Below are 27,737 nucleotides of genomic sequence, written 5' to 3'. Positions count from 1 at the left end.
TATTCAAATGCTTTATTATTACAGACTTGTAAATCCACTTGAATCGTTTTTCATAGCTTCCATATTTCCTCACCTGAAATGTTTAATCTAGAAAAAGCCAACAAGAAACAAAAGAATTTAGGGTCAAAACAGGCTATGAAGATAAAAAGTGAGGGGGATTTTGAAGGATTCTGTAGCATTCCTGTGTCATGTTTCACACACTGCTCAACAATCCGTCACATTAAGTTGACAGAAATGTGTTAAAACAGCTCGATCTCTTCTGCATGTCAAATATATTCTGCTGGGAGGAGAAATTGGGTTTGTGTGCCAGACAAAGATGATTCCTCCTTGGTTGGAGGTGGTTAGAAGCAGATCTCTGAACAAAGAGCATCCCCTTGATGCAGCCAGAGTCCCGCTTCATCTACTCACACATTCATGAGTAATACAGTTAGAGAGATGTCCCGTTTTCCCACTCAGCACCCTCACCATATTGTTGGGAAGCGCACTAAGCTTAGCTACATCATGTCACTTCCCACTCAACACATGCACACCATTTTGGCTCTGTGACCAGCAGCTTTACCAGCTTAGATGCATCAACTTGAACCCCCGTTCCACCTCCATGTTTTATGGAACGGGGTGGTGATGCACGTCCTTTCATGTTTGTAGGGAGCTATCACGTTTACGACTATACCACCACATTTTACTCCTTAGCTGTGTTGATGTTTTGTCTGCTTTTTCCTGACTGACTGACTGACTGATCTGACATCACCTATAACAGAAATCATTCAGTAGTTTTCTGATTTCAAACTAAAATATGAACTTTTTACTTTAGATGCTAATATCGACATATTTACAAGTCAAGGAGAGGGCTATTTAACCAGCGTCTTAGTCCCTGAGAGCTGTGCAAATAATAAAGGCAAATTAAAAGCTCTAGTGTGTTATAACTTAAAATAAGTCCTTGTTTTCATTATTTGTCAAGAGAATTTCCGTCAGCAGCTACAGAGAGGTTATTTTCTTCTAGATAGCACAGCTCATTGTTTATACCGGTCTGTGTTTTCAGTTGTATGTATATTTCTGAGATGTAATAACAATGGATGAGGGTTGTAGCTAATTTCCTGATCCGCGCACAGGATGTGAGAATATTTAGTTTCCTTTCTTTCCTAAGAGCCTCTCTGCCTGCAAGAACCAATCAGGAATGTTGAAAGAGGAATTTCTCAGAGATGTGGCTCGGAGGTATTCCCACCGTTTGCTGCACATGGACTTAAAGAATGCTTGTTACTAAAAAAATGTAATCAAAACTGTAATTTTGCAAATATAAAAATTGTATTACATCTGTTAAATATGATCTGTAAGGGCTTTAAGAACTCATCTATAAGTGATTAGTCCAAATCAAGCTTCCTGATGTTCTGTTGTTTGTTTTTCTTTATGAAAATTATATTAGGTCTCTTGTGTGATTTGATAAATCTCCTCTAAGCCATCGGTTTGCCTCAGATTTGGTTATTTTCGATCTGATCTACCCTCAGATGCAGCCTCCATCCAGACCACAGCTATACACTGTTTTGTCTTTTACATTTGGCTCGATGCTAAACACACATTTTGTGTTTGAAAAACAGCTGATAGAAATGGTTTGTTTCTGTCTGAGAAGTTTTTCAGCCTGTCATGCCAACTGTGACTGCATGTGGCAGTTGTGGTGCTAGATAGGGAATGCTAGACTGCAGACAGAACATTATAAGTGTTTATGTAAACATATTTAGCACTCAGTGAAACGTGTCGGGTCGTGGGGGCAGCAGCCTAAGCAGGGAGGCCCAGACTTCCCTCTCCCCAGCCACTTGGGCCAGCTCCTCCGGGGGAATCCTAAGGTGTTCCCTGGCCAGGGGAGAGACATAAAGAAAGAAAACAATATTTTATATAACCTCTCAAGATAAAAATCATGAAGCGCTTTACAAAAACAAAATTTTTTAAATATATTTAAAAAAAGATTTCAAACAATTATTAAAATATTTTTTTAATGAACAAAAAAGTTTAAATTGTGATTAAAGTTGTAAGAACAGGGAGGAAGAAAAATAAATAGGAAAGAGATTAGTCAGTGGATCCCAGGAAAGTTGGAAAAAGTAGAAAGAGCAGAATAAGGAGAGGGTGGTGATGAAGGTCACACCAAAGCTTGAACAGGTGCAGCTGCTTTTTAAAGGAGACCACTGAGTCCACTGATCTCAGGCTCAGGGGGAGAGAGTTCCAGAGTCTGGGGGCCACAGCAGCAAATGATCTGTTACCTTTGGTCTTTAGCCTGGTGCTGCACAACCAGTAGACTTTGGTCACTGGACCTCAGGGACCTGCTGGGGGTGTAGGGACTAAGAAGATCACCAGTGTAAGATGGTGCTTGTCCATGTAAGGCCCTATAGACCAGAACCAGGATCTTGAAATGAACCCTGATATTGACTGGCAGCCAGTGAAGCTGGAGGAGAAGCAGGGTGATGTGGGTGTGTTCGGAGGACTTGGTCAGAAGCCGAGCACAGGCATTCTGAACCACCTGTAGACGGTTCAGGGAGGATCTGCTCATACACGTGAAAAGAGAGTTACAGTAGTCTAAGCGTGAGAAGATGAAGGTGTGGAGAACTGTCTCAAGTTCAGAGCGGGACAGAATGGGACTCAGCTTAGCAATGTTCCTGAGATGGAAGAAGAAAGAGCGACCAAGAGAACTGACATGAGAATCCAGGGTGAGAGCTGGGTCAAAGGTCACACTAAGATTCCTGACAGTGGTTTGGTGTGAGAAGCAAGCTGACCAAGTCTGACTTTGGGAACCAGCTTGTCTGGGGTACAGATGAGGTTCATATCTTCTTTCAGCTGTAGAAAGTTCCCAGCCATCCAGGTCTAAGCTGGAGTGTAACAGCTGCATTGTAGACATCTCATGGGACATTGTCCTTCCAACGTGTCTTGGGTCTTCCTTTTGGTCTCCTCCCGGTTTGACGTGCCTGGAAAACCTCACCAGGGAGGCGTCCAGGAGGCATTCTAACCAGATGCTTGAACCACCTTAATTGGCTCCTCTCAATGTGTAGGAGTAGCAGGTCTACTCCGAGCCCCTCCCGGATGACCGAACTTCTCACCCTATTTCTAAGGGAGAGCCCCGCCATCCTGAGAAAACTCATTTTGGCTGCTTAGGTCCGTGATCTCGTTCGGACAAAACGACCCAAAGCTCGTGACCAAAGGTGAGAGTTGGAACGTAGATGGACCGGTAAATTGTGACCTTCACCTTTTGGCTAAGGTCTCTCTTCACCACAACAGACCACATCACCAATCCACCATTTTATCTTGCAGTCCATCTTTCCTTCACTCGTGAACAAGACCCAGAGATACTTAAACTCCTCCACTTGAAGCAGGACCTCATCTAGGGATGGGTACCTTTGACATTTGAATCGATCCGGTACTAATTCCCGGTACCTACGAGTCGATACCGGTACTTAACGGTACCAATTTTCGATACTTTTGAGTGTTTATTATTTTAATTCTCTTTTATAATTAAATATATATTTTTCTCAATATATAACCATATTTGATAAATATCACGATAAATAACATACAAGTTTGTATTTTAACATCGTCCTTGTAGTTTTATAAGCTGATAGTTAAACTGAAGCAAACATCTTTACTGTGAACTAAATTTACTGTGTATCTTCATTCCTTTTGCCGTCCATTTTCGTTTGATTTTTCCTACTGGGAAGTTAGAATTTCCGAGGAGAAAGCGAACGCACCATTAGCTGATAACAATGGTGGCAATGGAAGCTAACATATCAAGCTAACGTTATCTTTAACAGTTTATTTAGCTGCTGGAGCAGATTAAAACGATGATGCCTCAAACTTAGATCGTTGTCACTGGTTTTACCTTCACCCAATCACCCGTCGCATTTAGTAAAGTAAAGCCAAACTTTAGAGCGCGTTCATGTTCTTCTAGTCGGAAATTCGGAGTTCCGAGGAGAAAGCGAACGCACCATTAGCGAAACGGAAGCTAACAAATCAAGGTAACGTTATCTTAAACATTTTATTTACCTACTGGAGCAGATTAAGATGAGGATGTCTCACTTAGATCGTTGTCTGTCGTTAGTTTCATCACCCAGTTACCCATCACATTTAGTGAAGTGGACCCAAGCTTTAGCGTGCGTTCTTTCTACCATGCTTGCTCTGTTTACAACGGGCTCGCAGGGACCGGCGACATAACGCTCTTGCGCATGCGCAACTGTCTTGGCAGTACCGAAACGAGGCACCGTTTGAAATGACGTGAATCGGTGTTCGGTCGGTTCTATGGAATTCGGTCGGTACCTTAAAAAGTACCGAATTCGGTACTCATCCCTAACCTCATCCCTGACCCGGAGGAGGTATTCTACCCTTTTCCAATCCAAGACCATGGTCTCAAATTTAGCAGAGCCAATTCTCATCCCAGCTGCTTCACACTTTGCTGTGAACTGCTCCAGCGAAAGCTGGACATCACAGTCTGATGAAGCCATCATGACCACGTCATCTGCAAAAAGCAAAGACCTGATCCTCGGGCCACCAAAACGGATCCCCTCAACATCTTGGCTGCACCTTGAAATCCTGTCCATAAAAGTTATGAACAGAATCTTTTTCAATCTAGGCTGAAAACACATTTATCTAAGGCTAACTATGCAGTGTAATTGTGATCCAGTGATGGCGTTATGCTGGTTGTTTTTAATTTGGTGGTTTTATTGTGTTTTAATGGTGTAATTTATTGGGTGTTAGAAAGGCGCCTGAAATAAAATGTGTTGTTGTTGTTGTTGTTGTTATTATTATTATTATTATTTAGTATCTGTGATAAAGGGCAGCCTTGGCGGAGTCCAACTCTCACCACTGCTGGCAATGTGGACCAAGCTCTGACACCGGTCACATAGGGACCTGTCCGTGTCAGATGGCCTGGTAGCCCGTACTCCAGAAGTACCCCTCCAAGGGGCTCGGTCGACTGCCTTCTCCACATCCACAAAACACGTGTAGAGTAGTTGGGCGAACTCCCACACACCCTCCAGGATCCCCCTAAAGGAATAGAACTGGTCCAGTGTTCCATGGCCAGTTGTTATCTGCTAATTGCTTAATTAATATTCTTTATTGGAAGCTATTTAGGCGAATTTTGTGCAGAACACACCGTAAACTGTGGAGTTGAAGCAGATCTGATAGCTAAAAATTCCTATTGGTCACTTTTGATGCTGATATGAAAAATGTCATAATGGTCAATAATACAAGCTGAACAATGCATCAGTCCAGTAATACTTGAATAAGCACTGAACTCATTGTTATGTTTAGAGAAAAGGTTTTAATTCTTGGAAACCAGATCTTATTGAACATGGTAGTGATACAACTATAATAGGAGACTGGTTTCAGGTTTCCAGCGCGTCTGCTTATTCATTTTTAATTCTATGAAAAAGACACTGGGACAGAAGCAGTTGTCTAATTACAGCACCTGCACGCATCATTCTAGCTAGAGTTACAAGCCCTGTCTAGTTTTGTTACCGGACCAACATGGAGCGCTCTGGTTCATCCACATTGTGACCAGAATAAAGAAAAGGTATAAGATGGGATTTTTACAGTTGTGCATGCGCCTGGTGGAAAGAACGGCATCATAAGTCACATTTCTGATTAAATCACTCCAAACAAACATGAATACACCTTTGGTTTAGTTCGACTCTACAACTATCTTCCAATTGGAGCCTGGGTTTTGCAGGAAATTCCTCAAAATGAGACTTTGCCAAAGACCAAGATTTTTTATGTTGAGAAACATTTTTTTCCAGCTCTCTTCCTCAACATCCATTTCCATAACTGAGGACTTTTAGCTGCAGTTAAATATTTGTAAATAATATGTGAGTCACTGCTTCATAGTGGACAAGGTAGTCACAATAGGGCAATGTTTTGTTCTTTTCTTTTAATTTTAATTAACAGTACAATTAACAAGCATTTGTTTGCTAGGGTGAATTTTGTATTCAGGTTTACTCAAAATAATACACAGAAGTGAGAAACAGTCTGGTGTAAAAGTCACGATTAAACAGATTTTGTGTTTACATTCTGATCTGACGGTAAATAAAGTGGATAGACGATGCTAAAAGTGACAAAAGTTCTCTGGTTGTATTAATTTGAACTTTTTTGGAAAAATTGTTTTTCTCTGCTTTTGACTAAAAAACATGACTCTGAACAATCACAGAAACAATCCAAATCTAACTTAAAAGGATTTAATTGCTTTTCACTTAACAAACATGCTCTTATTTTGTAGTACCCTCCTTATGCTGCTCACTTCCTCTCTTCCAAAAAGCTAAACTCATCCAGATCATGTATTTTAGTAAGTCCGCACATTTAAAGATGGCAAAACACAAGGTATGCATTAGAGGCACATAATAAAATATACATCAATTATTTAAAGAGCAAGTCACCCCCTACCAGAGTCTTACTTCACTCCCACTTCCTGTTTGAAAAATGCAAAAAATACTGTTGTCTGGCAGACCAAGAGGGTGGAGCTGCTAACAAATACACACACACGCAGGCTCACAATGACATTGTGACATCATAATGCACCAGCTAACATCATAGTGTACCTCTTAGCCAATAGCGATGGCAGATTTCTATTCTAATGCAGTGCAGAATTTTTACCTGAAGACGGTGCAGCACTGATAGTTTTAGGCAGAATATTTAAATTTTAACAAAGATGCACTAAAGTGCCAAATTATTTACTGCATATGTCAACAGCACGGTTAGACACTCATTTATATAGTTTATCAGCAAAAAAGTTGATTTTGGGTTGACTTGCTCTTTTAAATTGTGACCTCCACATTCTCCAGCGATCAGCAATATTTCCCCACACAGAAGAAGAAGAAGAAAATATAATTTCTATAGCACCTCTCAAGATAAAAATCACGAGGTGCTTCACAAAACAAAAAATGTAACAATATAAACAAGAATTTAGAAAATGGTTAAAATATATTTAAAATGAGCAAAAATAGACAATTGTGATTAAAAAAAGTTAAGAAAGAGAGAGAGTGAATAGGAAAGAGGGAAATCAGTGGATCCTGAGGAAGGTGGAATAGGTGGGGAGAGCAGAATAAAGAGAGAGTGGTGAAGAAGGTCATACAAAAGCCAGCTTGAACAAGTGAGTCTTCAGCTGCTTTTTAAAGTGAGTCCACTGAGTCCACTGATCTCAGGCTCAGGGGGAGAGAGTTCCAGAGTCTGGGGGCCACAGCAGCAAATGATCTGTCACCATTGGTCTTAAGCCTGGTGCGACTTGGTCAGAAGCTGAGCACAGGCATTCTGAACCACCTGCAGACGGTTCGGCGAGGTTTTGCTCAGACACGTGAAAAGAGAGTTACAGTAGTCTAAGCATGAGGAGATGAAGGTGTGGAGAACTGTCTCAAGTTCAGAGCGGGACAGAATGGGACTCAGCTTAGCAATGTTCCTGAGATGGAAGTAGGAAGAGCGAACAAGAGAACTGACATGAGAATCCAGGGTGAGAGCTGGGTCAAAGGTCACGCCAAGATTCCTGACGGACGGTTTGGTGTGGGAAGCAAGCTGACCAAGAGAGTCTCTGACTTTGGGAACCAGCTTGTCTGGGGTACAGATGAGGATCTCAGTCTTATCTTCATTCAGCTGCAGAAAGCTCCCAGCCATCCAGGTTTTGATAGAGTCTAAGCAGGTGTGTAACAGCTGCAGCTTAGACATCTCATGGGGCTTAAAGGAGATGTACAGCTGGATGTCATCTGCATAAAGATGGTAGGAGATTCCTTTGAAGGAGCTCAGGATGTGCTGAAGAGGAAGCAGATAGAGGAGGAAGAGCAGAGGCCCCAGCACAGAACCTTGTGGGACACCATGGGTAAGGGAAATGGTAGAGGACCTAAACTTGGATATGGCCACAGAAAAGGAGCGCTCAGAAAGATAAGAGGAGAACCACTCCAGAGCAGTTCCTGGCCTACCCAGTCTCTCAGCCTCTCCAGTAGCAGGTGATGTTCAACAGTGTCAAAGGCTGCAGTCAGGTCCAGCAGGACCAGAACAGAACAGTCCCCTGCATGTGAGTCAGAAGGTCATTAGAGACCCTAAGAAGAGCTGTTTCAGTAGAATGAGCTCCACGAAAACCTGACTGGAAGCTATCATAGATGTTATGTTCATCAAGAGCAGCTGTGCGTTGTTTAGCCACAACCTTTTCCAAGATCTTGGAGATGAACGGAAGTTTAGAGATGGGTCTGAAGCTGCTATGGAGAGAGGCGTCAAGACTCGGTTTTTTAAGAAGCGGGTGGATTACAGTGTTCTTAAAGTAAGCAGGGACCTGACCAGAAACCAGAGAAGCATTAATTATAGAGAGCACTCTGGGACCGATGGACTGAAAAGCACTTTTAAACAAAGATGAGGGTAAGATGTTGAGGGGGCATGCAGAGGTCTTCATAGAGTTAACTAGTTTGGTTAACTCAGGCAAAGAAACAGGAGCAAAGCTATCTAGGATGATGGGCCTGGTTGGAGTCGGGAGAGGCAGCGATAAGGCTGAAGGAGAGATGCTAGATCTAACCTTATTGACTTTGTCCACAAAGAAAGACAAAAAGTTCTCACAGTCTGTAACAGAGTGGGTGGAGGCTGTAGGAGTGGCAGGAGAGACAATGCTGCTGATGGTGTTAAACAGCACCTTCGGGGTCCCTTTGCTCTGGGACACCAGGTTGGAAAAATAGGAAACCCTAGCGTCTCTGACTGCAGACTTAAAGGATGTCAGAAGATCCTTTAGGTGCAGCAGATGGATGTGGAGATGGGTTTTCTTCCACAGGCGCTCAATTTTTCTGCATTGGCGCTTTAGGCTGCAAAGGCTGTCATTAAACCAGGGAGTGGGGCTCACTGCAGGAACTGATCTGGTTCTGACAGGACAGATGTTGTCCAGAATGGAGAGGCAGTGCTCGTTAAACTGAGAAGTTAAGGAATCTGGGTTGTTATCAGAGGAACAGGGTGGATCAAAAGCAGCAGAAAAATGGTCAGCTGTGCTCTCATTAAGAAAACGAGAACTAACCATACGGCGAGCAGGAGGTGGGGACACAGAAACTGACAAGTTAAAGGAAATGCAATGGTGATCTGAAATATAAATGTCCTCAGGACAAACACTGTCAGCATTTAGACTCGGGGTAAAAACAAGGTCTAGAGTGTGTCCCCTGGTGTGTGTGGGGCCAGAAACATGCTGGGTAAAGCGGAAGGAGTCCATAAGGCTGGAGAAATTCATGGCAAAATGATCAGAGGGATCATCAACGTGGATGTTAAAGTCGCCAACAATCACCAGTCTGGACAGCTTCACAGTGGAGGATAGAAAGTCACTAAACTCCTGAAGGAAAGAACTGTTTGGACCAGGTGGACGATAGACACCCGACTTTAATCAGCTGCAGTTCAAAGGAAGCAAAGTGACCAGAGGTTGTAGAGCTACATGGAAGATGGTCTCTGAAAACAACAGCTAGGCCTCCACCACAACCAGAACCCCGGGGCTGGCTAAGAAAAGGATAACCACTCGGGCAGAGTTCAATCAGACCAGAATAATCAGATGTTTGCTGCCAAACTTCAGTCAGAAACAGCAAATCCATGAATTTGAATTCAATTCAAATTCATTTAAAAAAAACTTTAATCATCCCCGAGGGGCAATTGTTTCAGCACAGAAGAATTGGTACTGTGGTCATTCGCAACAAGAGTTGCGCTACCGTTAATGAGATGAAAATGAGGATAAATTGGGGGAGGGAAAAAAAAGGCATACCAGAGTTACTCCCGGCAGGGCGTAGCTTTACTATGCAAAAAAACGCCTCAAACACATAAGCACAGACATCAACAATTCTCAACATGAGACACCGAGAGGAAGGCGGGGGGGCTGGGATCCTGTTTCCCCAGTGAGAGCAGCCCTATGGCGCGCAGCCACTGTAGCCACAGGTGGGAGGGAGAATTTTAGAGAGAATTAGATCATGTAGCAGGAAGGACTTATTGTTAACAGAGCGGGTATTTAATAGAGCCATGCTGAGTGGGGTGGAGGAATCAGAAACTACAGAAACAGCTGGAGTTAGTGGACGTAAATTAGCGGGGTTAGATCCACGGTGTTTATAAAAACCACTTATGGAGGGAACAGGATGAGAAACCACTGAGGAATGAGGATAAACCGACCTTAAAAAACTTGGATGGATGAACCGCGCTGCAACGCGGCCTGGCAGGAATGCGGAAGTGGCGCTCAAGTCGCCAAACAAAGGACAAGAAGCCAGAAGATCACCCCGATGTTTACTAGATAAACCACGCTTTAAGAGAAGTCTTATTCTCACCTGGATTCCTGCTCGTTTACCTCTTTTCCTCCGACGTTTTCCTGGGACCGGATAAACATCGCTGGAGGCGCCCTGGTTGGAATCGTCGTTTGGCTCCGGGCCAGTGCGCCACTCAGGTAAACAAACAGGGAGGTACTTCCTCGGTGCATCTTGGGCGATCGTGAAGGAATGGAAGGACAAAAGAGTCTGGCGATCATAGGAGATGGTAGCAGGGACACTACTGAAGAGGATCGCAGACAGGAGCAAGGTGGAAAAGAGGAGGTTAATGGAGAAAAGTTTGAAAAAGTGGCCGGTGACTGTGGCTAAGCCAAGCACAGGAGCTGTCTTGTTACTAACCCATCCATTCCCAAGCATCAGCGCTCCCTAAAAACATTTTGTTCTCACTCACTTCTCGCTGTTCTCACTATTTGTACTTCCGGGCCCCAGTAGCAGCTCTTCTTTTCTTTTATAGCAGCACTATAAAAATTACCTGTGATTGATTTCTGAATGTTACTAAAATATTTATTTAATATGATTGTCATCTGAGGCCTAAACACTTGTATGTCGTCTGTATTAATTTTAAGGTTTCATGGTCTCATAATTCATTCTGCCACAGGATTTAATCACCACTAAACAACTCAACTCTGTCCCCTGCTGGTGTCAATTTGGCATTCCTCAAAATGTGAACTCTGGATTTTGTTTCCCATCAAGACAAAAAAAACAAAAACAAACTAAGCTTCTTGTTTTTTTGTCTTGCACAAAGCATTTGCAGAATGACCAAGATCCCATCCATTTAATTCCTAAAAACACCAAATTCCATCTTCTGAATATCAAAGCCTGATATTAGGGATGTCCCGATTCAACTTTTTTCACTACCGATACGATACCGATATCGCAGCCTTCAGTATTGACCGATATCAATCCAATATGATATCAGCACAAACCATACATACGTTTACCTATTTCATAGTGTGGAATGTATAAAATACTTGATCAAGTGATATTACTCAAACAGAAAACAAAAACCAGCAACAGTAGGTTTAAAAAACTGACCAATTTTTTTATTAACCTTTTGCTGCAAAAATGTGAACAGCTGAGTTTGGGGACATAAGGAAAAAAACACAACTGACCAACTGCTACAATTTGAGCATCTAAAGTTTCAATTTCACACACTGTGAAAATCCTCACGCTATGTTTTGTGATCCTGCTTCAAATGCCCGATGAGGTTGGACGTACTAATCTTCCCCGGTTCTGTTCCACCGCGGGAAGCTCGTGCATGACAAGTGTTGAACTGAGCCAAACTGTCTTTTTCAGACTTTAACAAAAAATACAGCCGCATGGCCGACATTGTTCCAAGCTACTTTGCTAGCACACACTGTTGTGATCACGTGGACTTTGCATGCTGGATCTGGGTGCTGCTGGATAGAATTGCTGGAATGGAATTTAAAGCGGATTGTACTGCTAATATCGGAGATTTTTGATGCTGTCCAATATAATCCGATACAGTGTCTTTGGGCCGATGTAAATATCGGATTTATTACACATTTTAGCTCAATGCTGTTCAGTCATTGTCCATCACAGTCCTTTCAGCTCCTCGATGATTTTCTTCTAGAGCTCCTACATGAGTTTTGACAAACATTTCAAGTTTACATCTGGAAGTGCTCATTTTCTTTTCCATATCTCCTTTTTTTTCTTCACACGCAGCCCAGTGTTTTGATAGTGAGCTACATCGCGTCGGTAAAGGCGGCGGCCCAGTTTGGCTTCTACCAGAAAGCAGAATGGAAACCAGACGACTCCATGATAGCCGTGGTGGTAAGTACGCTGCCTTACCTTCTCCGTTTGTCTCCAGTTTGATTGATCAGTCTCATTTTGTGCCCTGTTGGTGCGAACGTTTATATTTGCATGTTTGGAAATTAAAATATTTCTTGCTGGACGGGTAGAGATTTGCCGGTTTTTGTATTTTCTGTGTAAACGGTGTGTAAAGCAGTAATGTCAACGTCTGGGTGTGAGGTCATCCCAAAACACTGTAACCACTGTATGTTGGTGTAAAAACCCAACAAGACCCTCCTACATTCATGCAGGCACAATTGTAATGTGCTAAAACAAAAATGGCTGCACAACGAGCTGCTTTTGTCAGACGTTTGACCTGTTCTCTGCACTAGAACACACTTCATGTCAGCTTTGATTAATCAGTCCTGTAGATTTGGTTACCAGCTTGATGGTTTTCCATTCATCGGATGAAAACTGCAGGATTTTTTTGACGATCCCTGTGGTATTTGATACCTCAGGAGCAGCATTTTTGTGGTTGTGGTGTTTCACGGTACAATAAGCAGGACAAAATCCTGCAGAGGATGAGTTTGTGACACAAATTGTGAAGTGAAGGACTCAGACCTGAGTAATCGTCTCAGGTGACGCTCAAAGGCTTCAATCTTTGTTCCTTATCTTCATACTTTGTTCTCTGTTGATCTCTGAGCTTTCCAGCGTTGATTTGATCTCCTCAAAGCAAAATGGTGGTTCTGTTTCTAACACAAACGGGTGATCAGTCTGAAGGATTTCATTTTCTGTTTGGGAGAAACAGTCAGATAAGTTTATGTTGGCGTGAAATCAAGTTTTAGGAGCTTGTTGAACCCTGATCCCATTCCTCACCGATAAGGAAGAGCGATGCCGGGACTCTTTATTTAGAATAGTTTTGTCTAAATGTTAATAACCATCTCATCTTTTTCTGGTTTTATGTTATGTGTGATTAGGAGAGCACACACTTACGATCTGGAATAATTGTGTTTCAATAGTCCTAAAATGTCTACCTTCTTCTCATTATATCTGCACCGCCTGAATGACTAAAAATATGTAATTTATCCCCTCACAAAGCTAAAATCTATGCAGTTTTGTTTAAAAATTCATGCTTTATTTTAATTGGACGTCTTTTCACCCATCAGAGGTTTTCTCAGTCTGTAAACTAACTTTAAAAAGACATGATGGTTACTACGTATGGGTCCAGAGACAGCCCTTTGACACAAACTGCGTTTTGCCTCCCGTTACCTAAGCTTTTGAGCTGAGCGATTTGCTGCAAAGATAAATTGAAGCTAAATCGTCATCTTAAGTAATCGTATGCATAGCTACCTGAGTCAGCAAATGACGCATTCAGGCTCTAAAGGTCATGTGATCAGCAACATGCAGGAAGGACCAAGATGTCAGACAGCAGCAGTCTGGTAAAAGCAACAGGTTCATTAGAATAATTCTGTCTGATCCTGAAATCCAGTGTTGCTGTTCCCATTTCAGCAAGTCTCTCTATGTTGGTCACGTTTTCTTACAGCTGTTTGCGATGCTATATTCATGAATACTATATTCAGCGACTCATAAATGATAAAAACTTTGTATGAAGTTAAAATTGTTGCTACAACAGTATAAATTTGCTGCCATCAACATGTTTGAAGCAGCAGTGGAGGATGAGTTCTTCTTTGGTGCATTCGTTTTTCATTTCACAAGTGTTTCAGAAACTGAGGGCATTTGCTTTGATTTGAAATGCTGTGAGGGACACCTGGTGTCCCTGTTTGTCCCAAAACACCACCTCTTGTCCTTGAGAACCTTTTGTCAAACAAATCTGTAATCTGTGTTTTAAAGGCAAACCTTTAGTTTCAGAAGAAGTGTCTGGAAAAGAATTCAGTTCAAGAGATGATTCAGTTTTTTTATGTGGTTTATTTTAAAAATGGTATTAAAAATGATGTATTTGGATGAAATGGAGATTATTTCTGACAAGATTAATAAGCTAATGGCTAGACACAGCAACACAAAGATTTAACAGCATTAAAACAACTCCAATCCCCAAAAATGACATAATAGCATAACGTCATTTATGAGTTTTCCCCATGACCTCACCGTACTGAGAATCTCAGATGTGCACGCGTCCCACGCAACTGGTCGCAGAAAGATCACGTGATGTCGTCAGTTCGCACAATAAGAAACCAGGAGAAAAACGGTAGGGCTGCACGATATTAGGAAAACCTGCGATATTCGATAACAGTGCTTAATATTGCGATATCGAATTATCGATATTACTCACGATAAATGAACAAATACTAAAGTATGCAGTGTTGATGTCATCTGGCGTGTGACGTCTGCTCTGGGTTCAAAGCAAACAAAAACTAATGTATGAATTCCATTACAACATAACATTTGTATTGCAAAAATATGCAGCTGCACCTGCTACTGTATTAGCAGCAAAACAACAAACTGCATGCATGCAGTTTCTCAGTGACTTTAAAACATCAGCACCACCATAAAACTTTTTCTGATGCTCCAAATACAGAAAAACACCCCTTACCAGGGTTTTTAGAATAAATAAATAAAAATCAGAAAACAAGTTTAAATGTTAAATAATAGTTAACATCACTTAAATGCAACAGCAAAGTCTCTCATTGCTACTGAGCATTTTCTCCACTTATGTGGTTATGATTTAAGGCTGTTGCTGTAATTGGGAAGTGATCTGTGCTGGGCCAAACTAGGAGAATATTAAGATTTTCTGAGGGAAAGAGAAAAACAATTGTCTACCTTTCAGAAGAGGAACTGGCAAAAAAAACTACATGAAAAATATTTGAAAACGTTTGTTTTTAACCCCAAATTGAACAAGTTTGCCTAGATCTTAAAAAGCAGCTCAGATGATGAAACTGCAACTATGATTCTGATAACAAGCTAACAAATTGATCTAGCTCCTCTTAAGATAACCGGCTAGCAGAGCTTCTGACTGACAGTTAATGTGCAGCAGCAAATCAACTATCCTGAATAACAAGGTTATAAAAGCTCATAAATGAAAAATTACTTTGATGTGTGGGGGAACTTTTCCAGGCCCTCTTTAGCAGGGTGGGACTGGGAGGAGAGTGCTGTAGCCTTTTAGCTGGAAGCTAACCAGAGCCTGGGGCTAACATCACCACCCGGTGGAACACTAGCGACATGGAGGTAGGTGGATTGGTTCACCGGCACGTGTTGGAGTCATCCCGGTTATTATCAGCTGCTTAACGACACCGAGCGGACTCACGTCCATGTTTGAAAGCAGCGCTGATTCCAGAAACCTCAGCACAAAGTGCGTTCATTAATCTGAGCCAGCATGACGAACGAGGGAACGGTGCCGCTAACTCAGTTTGGGTGTTGCGTTCCACCCATCCTAAGGGTCTACGTAGGGGGCGGGCCTATTACTTGAACGGACCCATCTGATTGGCCGCATATCAGAAGGGCTACATTTGATTGGTCAAATAATACTTCCGCGTAAAAAACAGAGCTGGTTTACCAAAAGTTGATGTATGACATGGATGGAAATGTTTGAACCAAACATTTATCGCCGTTTTTGACGTGCTTTGCGATGGGCCTATTGCACGCCCTGTTATTGCGATTACGATAATTTTTCGATATATTGTGCAGCCCTAGGTAGCATGTATAACTGTAGCTTGTTAGTCTGGTCAGAAAGGATCTCTATTTCTCCAAATGGAGGTCATTCAACAAACTTTCTAGAACAGGTAAGAAATTTACTGTGTATGAGAAATTCCCTGTTCTTGTAAACAGACAAGCAATGTCAAGGAAACTAAAAATATTTGAAAACGGTGCATGACTAGCTAACTTCCTGTCTTTGCAGACTTGCTTTTCACCAAGGTTACTTTCTTCCCACTTTCTCTTGTCCTGAGTTTATTCCTACCCCATGAAGGAATGTTGTGAATGTGTCTGGAAAAGCAGTACGTCTGCCTCAGCGTCACACTCGTCTGGTCTTAACCCAACAAGGAGCAGGTGCACCAGTTAAAAATATCAGCCTCCACTCAACATTCACATCCTGCGCTACTCAAACAGTTTACTTTGGATCATGTCTGAGCGGTGAAAGTAGTTAAAAGTTGTGGCCAAGCCGTAACTCGGTCATAGACCACAGACGCCCTGACTTCATCCCAATAACGTTAAAGGATACTCATGAGTGACATCTGCTTGTAGAGGATTCTCATATTAATGCAGGATTATTCCTTCAAAATGATTTACTCTTGTCAAATGTAATATTCCCCTTGTGGGAATTTGTGTGCATTTTTAAAGTGTTTTATGTGTATTCTTTTTTTTTCTCCTCCCTTTCATATTTTCTAGATGTTTAGACATTTATTTTAAACAGGAAGTCTTCAGACCAAGTGGTCTACCAACTTTGAAGCAACAGTTTACATGTGAGGACCCACAAGCCTCGCAACGCAGTCGAGTTACGTTATATGGAGAGCTACTGACTGGAAATGTTTCAATTTTAGTTTAGTGTCATCAGTTTTTGTTTAAATTGTAATCTTATACAGATCCATAAAAATAAAGATCACAAACGATATCATGGCTCGCTGAACAGGATTTTGTAATTTCCTAGAAGACATTATCTTCTCCCGTTGTTGTTTAATAACAGAGAGAGAACACTGAAGAATAAAGGCCCTCTTTACCCAAGCAGTGGTACTTACTCTGAGTACCAGCTGTTTTCCAGATGTCAGGCTGCTCACACTCCCCTTGAGTCCAACTTCGTCATCCTCCTCAACCATCTATTTTAGCTTATTGTCTCAGACTGAGAATCCAAGTGAAACGATAACAACAATAAAAACGTAAAGAGTGAACAGAGTGTTCAAACCAGAGGGAAGACTTTGTTCCGTGGAGCTTTTCTTATATCTGTTTTGGGATCTCGTCGAGGCCAAGATGTTTTCTCTCTGTTTTTAAACTCACACACAGCACCACTGAGGAAAAAGCATAATTTGCCAAGAATTTGGTGCAGTTTTCTCTGACCCGAGTGGAGTGTACACACTCAGCCGTGCTTTATGTATGGCAAGTAAAAAGCAAAAGGGTTTAAGGCTGTTCAGTGAGAGTCATGGGCTGCAGCAGGACCTTTTTTTTTGTAAACAAAGGCTCCTCTCAGGTTCTGACCTGTGTCTCCAACATTCACGATGCAGCTCAATAACCTTAGCGTGCCATTGTGGTAAATACAGATTTGTTGGGACTTTATCTAAACATTTAAGTTCTGCCGTGGTTTGGTGTTTCTTTTGCACCACGTAGGGCTGGGCAATAAAACGAAAATGTATCATTATGGAAATTTCTGACTCTTATCGAGGTAATATTTCCCATGTCTATAAATGTGATAATAAAAAGTGAAAAGATGTGTGTAGGTTGGCAACGCTCATGTACCTTTAAGAAGCTGTACCACCTTGAGTGTGACTCAACTCAATACATGTGACAGCCCCATCTAGTGGACAGCTTTTGTTTCTGCGCATACCTGTAGTTATCTTCCATTTATCGTTATCGAGGTGAAATCCTCAATATATCAGGATATTGACTTTAGGCTATATCGCCCAGCCCTAGTACCACCTAAGAATACACTGATGGTAATGTTGAGGAAACGTCTTGACAGTTCTTATTTGGTTGTTGGTACACTTGACAGCTGTGCACCTTTAGAGCACCATGAGTAAAAAATGTCATTAATCTGAGAATTTTATTGATTGATTTTTAAAAGTTTGTGAATTAAAAATCCAGGGTTATAATCACACACACAGGGTCAAAAATATCTGTCAGGTATTAAATCAAATCAAATCAAATCACTTTTATTGTCACGTCACATGTGCAGGTACACTGGTACAGTACATGCGAGTGAAATTCTTGTGTGCGAGCTTCACAGCAACAGAGTTGTAAAAATACAGTAATGTAAAAACAAGTAAAATATAAAAATGGCTAATCTAAATATACAAATGAATAAAGTAAACAATAAGATAAGAGATATAAATATACAGAGGCTGTTATGTGCAAAACAGTGGCATTAATGTACAGTATGGAGTGTGTAATGTTGGAGTTTCAGTAGTGAGGGTGAGGTGTCTGCGATGTGTTCAGCAGTCTGATGGCCTGATGGAAAAAGCTGTCTCTCAGTCTGCTGGTTCTGGACCGGATGCTGCAGAACCTCCTTTCTGACGGAAGTAGTCTGAACAGTTTATGGCTGGGGTGACTTGAGTCCTTGATGATCCTCCCCGCTTTCCTCAGGCACCGCTTCTTATAGATGTCCTGGAGGGAGGGAAGCTCACCTCCAATAATCCTTTCAGCACATCGCACTACTCTCTGGAGAGCTTTGCGGTTGTAAGTGGTGCTGTTGCCATACCAGGCGGAGATGCATCCAGTGAGGATGCTCTCAATGGCACACCGATAGAAGGTCCTGAGGATGCGGCGGCTCATGCCAAATCTTTTCAGTCTCCTGAGAAAGAAGAGGCGCTGCTGTGCCTTCTTCACTGTATTTTCCATGTGCACTGACCACGTAAGATCCTCTGCCAGGTGAACTCCAAGGAAACGGAAGCTGCTCACCCTCTCCACAGCGTTGCCATTGATGGTGATGGGGGGGGGGGTGTATTCCTCTGCTCCTCCGGAAGTCCACTATCAACTCCTTTGTCTTTGTGACGTTGAGGGTGAGACTGTTGTCCTGACACCAGTGGGTCAGGGCACTGATCTCCTCCCTGTAGGCCGTCTCATCGTCGTTGGTGATGAGACCTATCACTGTGGTGTCGTCCGCATACTTCACAATGATGTTGGAGTTTCTCGTGGCCGTGCAGTCGTAGGTGTAGAGTGAGTACAGGAGAGGGCTCAGCACACACCCCTGCGGTGCACCAGTGTTCAGTGTTACGGGAGATGAGGTGGTGCCGCCCATTCTGACCACCTGGCATCTGTCAGACAGAAAGTTCAGGATCCAGCTGCAGAGGGAGCTGCTCAGTCCTAGATCCTGCAGTTTCCTGTCCAGCTTCGAGGGAACAATGGTGTTGAATGCTGAGCTGTAATCGACAAACAGCATTCTCACATACGTGTCTCTCTTCTCCAGGTGTGACAGGGCAGCATGGAGTGTCAGGGCTATGGCATCATCAGTGGACCTGTTGTGGCGGTATGCAAACTGTAGAGGGTCCAGTGAATCGGGCAGTGCAGAGCAGATGAAGTCCCTGACCAACTTCTCGAAGCATTTGCTCACGATGGGGGTCAGGGCTACAGGTCGCCAGTCATTCAATGTGGAGATGGTAGAGGATTTGGGTACAGGGACAATAGTGGCCATTTTGAAGCAGGCTGGGACTACAGACAGAGAGAGGGAAAGGTTGAAGATGTGTGTAAACACTCCAGCCAGCTGACCCGCGCATGACCTGAGGACGCGGCCGGGAATCCCGTCCGGACCAGTAGCTTTGCGTGCGTTCACCCTCCTGAAGCACCTCCGCACATCCTCTTCAAACACAGTGTGCGCACTGACGTCATCCGCGGTGCGCTCACTGTCCGGTCTCATGGAGTTCGCTGTGTCGAATCTGGCATAGAATGCGTTTAGATCCTCACACAGAGAGGCCGTGGTCTGCGGTGTGCTGGTTCTCCCTCTAAAGTCTGTGATTGTGTTTAGTCCCTGCCACATACTCCGGGGGTTGTCAAACTGTTGCTCCACCCTGTCTCTGTACTCACGTTTGGCTGCTTTGATCGTCTTCCGGAGTTGGTAATGTGCGTGTTTGTAGTCTGATGTGTTCGCGGAGGCAAAGGCGGTGCTCCGCGTCGCCAGCGCCTCCGCGCTGTATTTATTAGCCTATAGGTCAGAAGTACTGCTCCCTTATTCTCATGGGAGTAGCTCAAACCAGTTGTCATTAAAAAATCAAGTCTCACGTGAAACCCTCGTGCTCTGCAAGCCTATTAAGACCGATTGTGATGGTGGATCGTTGTGTAAAATGTGTCGGGCCCAAAAAAAATCTAAACATAATCAACGAGAATATATCCCAATGTCATTTTTTGGACTGGTGAATATCACTTAGAACGTTTTTATACATTGCCCTACCTTCATTAGGAGTTATTGTCCTGTGTCAATCAATTTAGTTGGACCTATTTAGTGATTTGGGATTCGATGGATACATTTGGAGTTGGTCCTCCTTTGGTTTTCCATCTGCCTTGTGAAGGGTACCAGTACCACAGCATGATGCTTCCACCGCCATGCTTGGCAGACGGTACAGTGGATCTATGTTTTAAATTCTACCAGTTGCCTCTCATCTGAGGGTGGCAGATGAGGATTAGTCAGATAAATGAGTTCCGTCAGACAGCTTTACCAGCTGCAGTCCATCGTGATCGCTAAGGGGAAGTTGGGACTCCTAGACAAGCTACAAACTTCAGCAACACAGCAGCTGCACTTATCCTGTTTGCAGTCTGCAGTCAGTCACCACTCTTTTACAAAAACGTATTGTTGTTCAGATCATCTGCAGGCTTTTGACTAATCAGATTTCTACATTGTCCGATGCCTCGGTTAAAATAAGTGCACTTTAGAGCATGCTTGTGTGTGTGTGTGTGTGTGTGTGTGTGTGTGTGTGTGTGTGTGTGTGTGTGTGTGTGTGTGTGTGTGTGTGTGTGTCATAGCACCTCTGGGGCTTGTTTAGACATGCAGAGGACGCTTCCGTACACATCACACTGCACACACATCTGCTGACTTCTCCCTTTTCTCTACAGAAACTTTCAAACTCTTTCATTTTCCTTGCCTGAAGTCAGCTTTTTTTTCCTTCTTGCTATCCAGTTTCATGTATTGGCATGAGGTCAGGACTTTAATGTTTTTTTTTTATTATTTTAAATGCAGCATCAGGTTTAGAAAGTGCAGGAGGAGGAAAAGCTGAGGAATTTGTCCCTGTTGATGATGCGGGTGATCTGATTTTCAGATTTAGGTCAGATAGGGTTGAACCCTGAGTTCATTCATCGCTAAAGTTCATCTTTAGATCCTGTTTCATAGACCTTCTATAGAGGCTGGGAGGTTTCACTGTTATCACAAAGACTAAAAGGGATTCTTGAAACACTTTAATCCCGGTTTCGGACTTTTCATTTATCTGCTGTTCCCTTCATCCAGTTTTTTTTCCTCTGACAAGTTAAAGCAAATCTTTGAATAGATGTGGACTTCTTTGTTTCTTCCTCTCTTTTTTATCTAAAAATAAAAGTGTTCAGAGGACGATCCGTTACCGTTGATCCGTTACCAAGTTGCTAAACAGGTTTCCTGCCCTTCACCTCGCCATCTTAAGTTACCTGCATCCTGTTACTGATCATATTTCAAGTGGATTAATCTTAGAATAATTATTCTTCTGTTGCACATAAGCCTTGTGTAAGCTTGAGCTTCAACTACGGATCCTTTACAGAAGACTAAAACGACAAATGCTAAATCTAGTCTTGATTATTTTTAACTCCACCAAGAAGCATCTTTTCTTCACTCAGCCATTCCTCTCTCAAATCAGTCAATCAAAAAAGTGGCCTCCATAGTTTTGAAGCATAAAACTAGATCTTGTAGACCAGATGGATGAGGTGCGTACTCACGCAGAACAAAAATTCAGATTATTGTAAAAACTGTGAAGTGTGAAAATTTCTTTTTTTTTTCTGCAAGCGATTAAATACTTTTAACATCGCCTCCTATTGACTTGTTACGTCTCAGCCTGCTGTTAGGCTTTTTTTAAATTCCCAAATATTGAGAATGCAAATATGAACATCTGCTAAAATAACACAGATGATTAAAAAACAATTTAGTTAGATTTTTCCATCATCTTCTATTAGGGGGTTATAATCTTGGGGCATGTCAGTGTGCATCTAGAAGTTTGTATAGTATTTAACCATTGGTTTCATGGTGCTGCTTAAAGAAGTTATGTTTTTTATTTCTGTAATCCAGATTATTCAGTTCTCTGATTTAAGCTTGTTGGCATCACCATCTCCGCGGAGCTCCAAGACTCTGGATATATCTAGCAGACCTCAGCTCGGCTCCTCTGTCCTCCCTCTGGCAGCTGCTCCTCTTCTTCTTGGCCTCACCTCCTCTCTCCTCTCCTCTCTGCCTTTTCTACTTTCCCCAGCGACGTGTTGGCCACCTGTAGCGCCAGCGCCACTCCAGAGCACATGATTTTTGTTGCACACAGGCTTGAACTGACATTATTGAAGCCTGAGTGAACATAATGTGAAAACAAAGAATTTTGTTGTCCATTGAACTCATCCCATTCATGCGTGACAGAGGTTGTTTTGTGCACCAACAGCAAATCCATGAGACGTTATCTTTGAGAAGAGGACGCAGATCGGGTTTCGTTTCATGTTTCAGTCTGCACTCAGTTTGCCGAAGTTTCCTTAGCAGCAGGGAGAGAAGCAGGTTTTTAGCAAATTTGTTTCTGACTGACCATCACCATGGCAACAGTCTAGCAATTATTAATTCAATCAATGCATTTGAGTTCAATTCAGTCTTTAAAATGGGCAGAAAACATCCTGAATGATGATTAAAAGTAATAATAGTTTAGCTTTTCTGTGATGAGCCTCACAGTGAATGAGATCAAACACCAAACTGGTGGAGCGGTTCTGAAACAGCCTCTATTCTCCATCCTGCTCATTTACAGGTCCTTCTCAAAAATTAGCATATTGTGATAAAGTTCATTATTGTCTGTAATGCACTGATAAACATTAGACTTTCATATATATTAGATTAATTACACACAACCGTAGTAGTTCAAGCCTTTTATTGTTTCTAATAGTGATGATTTTGGCAAACAGCTCATGAAAACCCAAAACTCCTATCTAAAAAAATTAGCATATTTCATCCGACCAATAAAAGAAAAGTGTTTTTAATACAAAAAAATCAGTCTTCAAATAACTATGTTTACTCAATACTTGGTCGGGAATCCTTTTGCAGAAATGACTCCTTCAGTGCGGCGTGGCATGGAGGCAATCAGCCTGTGGCACTGCTGAGATGTTATGGAGGCCCAGGATGCATCGATAGCAGCCTTAAGCTCACCCAGAGTGTTGGGTCTTGCGTCTCTCAACTTTCTCTACACAATATCCCACAGGTTCTCTACGGGGTTCAGGTCAGGAGAGTTGGCAGGCCAATTAAGCACAGTAATACCATGGTCAGTAAACCATTTACCAGTGGTTTTGGCACTGTGAGCAGGTGCCAGGTCGTGCTGAAAAATGAAATCTTCATCTCCATAAAGCTTTTCAGCAGATGGAAGCATGAAGTGCTCCAAAATCTCCTGATAGCTAGCTGCATTGACCCTGCCCTTGATAAAACACAGTAGACCAACACCAGCAGCTGACATGGCTCCCCAGACCATCACTGACTGTGGGTACTTGACACTGGACTTCAAGCATTTAGGAATTTAGGGTTTTCATGAGCTGTTTGCCAAAATCATCACTATTAGAAACAATAAATGGCTTGAACTATTTCAGTTGTGTGTAATGAATCTAATATATATGAAAGTCTAATGTTTATCTGTACATTATAGACAATGATGAACTTTATCACAATATGCTAATTTTTTGGAGAAGGGCCTGTATGCTTCCTCTCATCACACACACCATGAGTTGGTTCTGTATCCTCCAGACAGGCATTGAGGGGGACACCTCCTTTATCATGGTTTCTCACTACTTGATATTTGCTGTCTAATGTAGAAATGCTGCATCACTGTTCACAGTTCTGGAAGTAACATTATTTATTCATGAAACTAAACCCGAATAGCAGCTGTGTGTGGAAGATCTAAAATATGTGGTCATCGAGGAGAGGAAGATGAGATTTAGAAGTTTGAACGGCTATACACCCCCAGGAAGGAGCTGAAAGCCACGCCTCGTACCGCGCAATTAGCAGTGGCCTTGCAGCGCTAACGGACAGGAAGTGTTTTTGATAAGTTCCTGCTCAGACACACCTGATTCTTACTGCTGAGTTATCTCCTAAGGCTTCAGCGAGTTCGGCAGGAGCTGCTGATCGGTCACTGTAATCAAATCTGCTGCGAGTAACATCTGAAACCAGCAGGAATCTGGCACTAGTGATCTCTGCTAATGCTATAACAAGCTAAGACAATAGTCTGATATAATGTAAGGTTTATTGCTATGCTAATCACTTAGCTCCAAAACCCTCCCTCCTCTTGCATAGGTAAAATTATCAGAGGTTGGCATCTAGAACTGGTTCAAGAACCATCCAAGATGGCCGCCACAGCGGCTTTACCTTAGAAAATACAAAAATAGCTCTAACCCTGTCAGTTTGACAGAGATGGAGCTAAAGCTCTGTGCTGGTAGCCGAGAATCGTGCATGACTTACACTAATGAGGGTAACGGATCATATTAACATGTTTGATTTCTTGTGCGATTGCTGTTTTCAAGATTGAACTAAATGAAAGCTAAAACTCCATCATCCCTCAGTTTAAAACGAACTTGGTTTTAAACTTTAGCAGAAAAGGCTGCATTTGTTAGAAATTCTTTAAAACATGTTTGTATTTCATTTATGTGATAGAAACCTTTGTTTGGTTCAGTAGTTAAAGAAACACAACTGCACTCAAATGCACTCCTGCAACCTTTAAAGGAGCGGGAAGACTTGATTCATTTCCCACACATGTCTGGTGTGAGAGATTATAATGATATAAGCAACCATTATATGAAGGTTATAGGACTAATGAATGAGTGACGCTAGCTTATACCGTTGAACGCATTTAGTGACAATCAAGACCTCCTCTTTAGAAACCTTCTGGTTTATTACCTCAAAAGCCACTGAATGCCTGTTTTAGCACTTTAAAGTGACAGTGTGTATTTTTCCTGGCGATAGGGGGCAGTGCATACCTAAATCATTGCAAGCAAGCATTATTTTTGTGTTGGAGAAAGACCTTACCAACGGATGGCCATTAGGGTCAAAACTCCTTAGGAGTGCAACCTCCAGCTGAATTACAAGAACATCAAATTCCCTTTCATCACTGGCAACAAGTGAAGAGGTAAATGTACAAAAGAACAATGTTTATTAATGCTGAAAGTTTTGTAACCGTTTGTTACAGATCAATAAATGCATTCTGTCCTCATGGGCTTCCGTAGAAGAAAACATGGCATCCAATATGGCGTCGCCCAGAGACTTAGACCTGCTCCCATGTATTTTAGACCTGATTTTTATGGTTATCCGTTATAAAACCGCCAATATTTTTCAACAACTGGGTATCTTGTAATTCATTTACAACAACATTTCAATGGCTATTTCCAGAGATTAAAGGTAAAAACAACAACATTGTCACATTAAAGAGACAATGTTGTTGTTTTACACATTTACCTTTTCACTCATTGCCAGTGATGAAAGGGAGTCTAATGTGCTTTTTAGTTTGCTAAAGTTAGCACTCCCCTGGGATTTTTGACCCTAATGAGCATCCATCTGTTGGTAAGGTCTTACTCCAACACAAAAAAATAATGCTTGCTTGCAATGATTTAGGTATCTACTGCCCCCTATCGCCAGGAAAAATACACACAGTCACTTTAATTGCTTTAAAATTCTTACTCAAATCTGTTATTGTCCATGCAACCTTTCTGCTCTTTTATTCTGCATTAAAATGTTTCAGTGGCCTTTATGTGTCATTTTAATGGCTTTTTTCCATTTTTCAGACTGCAAAAGGGTACATCCTCCTGTTTGATGTGTTGGGTGGAAGAGATGAAAAGTCTCTATATGAGCCTGTCTATCCAAAGTGAGTGCGCACACACACACACACACACACACACACACACATGCACGTGCACAAAGGTTGATGTGTCTTTTGTTTACTTCTGTCAAAAGAGAAAACTAAATGTGTGCATGGGAAATAATGCAATGCACCAATGCATTTGTAAGGATGAGTATGAGTGGGTCACCTTCTTCATCAACATGCCGACTGAAGCTGGGCCAGTCGGGACGCGCACACAGATCCTTGTCAGCTCCGCGAGTTGAGCCTGAGTTCATTTCGAAGACTTTGGGCAACTTTTGTTGTTGTTGAGTTTTGTGGTGTCTAATTAGGCTTCAGTAAATCAGCTAGTTGCTGACGAGGAGTCGCGTGTCTCCACAGAGGAAGTCCTCGTGTCAAGGTGACCACCGGCTACAAGGAGGAGCAGTGCGCCCCCGCTCTATCTTTGGAAATGAAGAAGCCAGTGGATCTGGAGGTGCCGATCACCAGGTAGACACTGTCCTGGAATGTGTGTGAGTGTGTTGTCTGCCTCTATCTCACAGCCTTGGATTGTGTGTCAGGTGCACTCCAAGGCTGGTGAAAGAGTTTCTCTCTCCCTACCCAGATGCATCAGTGTGAATCCTACAAACTTTTTTATTTTGGTTGTTCTCCTCCCATAGATTGTTGATGTATTTTTAAGAGAAGTTTGACTTGATAAACCAAAATAAAAAAGTGCTTTTTTTAGCTCTTATGAAAGTTATTATTGACAGGAGGAGATGGCTGAAATTCAGCAGAAATCTGCAGGAAAAGGAGAGAGAGAAGAGGGTGATGAACAAATGCATGCAGGAGCAAACTGACCCAAATAAGTCACACTAAAATAAAAATAATAAAATGATCATTAATTTCACTGACCAGACGCCATCCTTCGGTTTTCCTTTGTTACTGTTTGTGTGAGATTTATTGTTCGTCACATTCCTTCATGAATATGTTTTTTTTCCCGACTGTGGCCGTGATGTTTTGTTGGCTTGTTTTGTGTAATCTGACATAAAACTGACTTTTAAAAAAATCACATTTTTAAGTTATATTATATTTTAGTAACTACTACATCTTTCATGTACTCGTCGTCATCTTGTATCAATCTAAAGTAAACTAAAGTTTTTGCAGCTTTTTTCCCCAAAGAGAAACATCAGATTTTGGTGCATAAACAGGAAAACAAGATTTTAGCATAAATAAATAAATAAACAGCAAAAAAAAAACATGTCATACTTGCTAATTGTTGTCATGTTCTGTCCTTCATGCCGTTTGTTTCCCCTCTAATCATTTCTGTCTGCAGACTGACAGCAGCTTTCTTTCTTTTTTTTCTGTCTTTCACTCATCTGCCAAATCTTCCCCCACTTGATGGTGATTACAGGGCAGTCCTCTGAATGAGAGCACTGTGTTGGCATTTCACAGGCACAGCTTGATTGTACAGGAGATGAGTGGGTGTCTCCTGCTGTGAAGCTGCTGTAAAACACTTTACCTCCTCCACCAGCGGAGCACCAGCTCTTATCAGTTCTGTCCTCTCTCGTTCTCTCCTCTCTTGGTGTTCTCATCCCAGTTGTGCTCCAGTTAAACCCCTCACATTAAAAAAAACCCAATAAAATGTTCCTCGCAGGCACAAACACGGGGTTGTTTGTTGTTTTGTGTGTTAGACGACCAGTTGGTATGGATTAAGAGGGTTAGAAAGAGGATTAGGGCCACTGAAAAGAAAAAAAATTAATACAAAGACAATTCTGGCCTTTTTTTTCAGAACTCTGACTTTAATCTTAGAATTTTGACTTTTTTCTCAGAATTCTGACTTTAAAGTTAGAATATGGAACAATTTAATAACAAACTATTTAAAAAAAATACCTCCGCGGGGCGTTCAGAGGTTTGCCGGGCTGTACAGTTTCTCCTTTAAAAGCTATATTTAAAAATATATCGTCGTCTTCCTCCGCTTATCCGGGTCGCGGGGGCAGCATCCCAACTAGGGAGCTCCAGACCGTTCTCTCCCCGGCCTTCTCCACCAGCTCCTCCGGCAGGACCCCAA

General features: G+C 42.1%; 1 protein-coding gene across 3 annotated transcripts in view; it reads left to right on the top strand.

Moving 5' to 3' along the window:
• The window catches only part of ric1 (RIC1 homolog, RAB6A GEF complex partner 1), a 40,814-nt gene that overhangs the window by 949 nt on the left and 12,128 nt on the right, over nt 1–27,737 (top strand). For all 3 annotated transcript variants that reach the window (XM_015942204.3, XM_015942195.3, XM_015942192.3), the window contains exons 2-4: nt 11,964–12,071; nt 25,638–25,717; nt 26,072–26,179. In XM_015942204.3, the coding sequence (XP_015797690.3) occupies nt 11,964–12,071; nt 25,638–25,717; nt 26,072–26,179 (296 nt within the window). The remainder of the gene's footprint in view (nt 1–11,963; nt 12,072–25,637; nt 25,718–26,071; nt 26,180–27,737) is intronic.

Source organism: Nothobranchius furzeri, chromosome 6, assembly GCF_043380555.1.
Source record: "Nothobranchius furzeri strain GRZ-AD chromosome 6, NfurGRZ-RIMD1, whole genome shotgun sequence".
NCBI lineage: Eukaryota > Metazoa > Chordata > Actinopteri > Cyprinodontiformes > Nothobranchiidae > Nothobranchius > Nothobranchius furzeri.
This window is presented reverse-complemented; position numbering and strand designations above follow the sequence as displayed.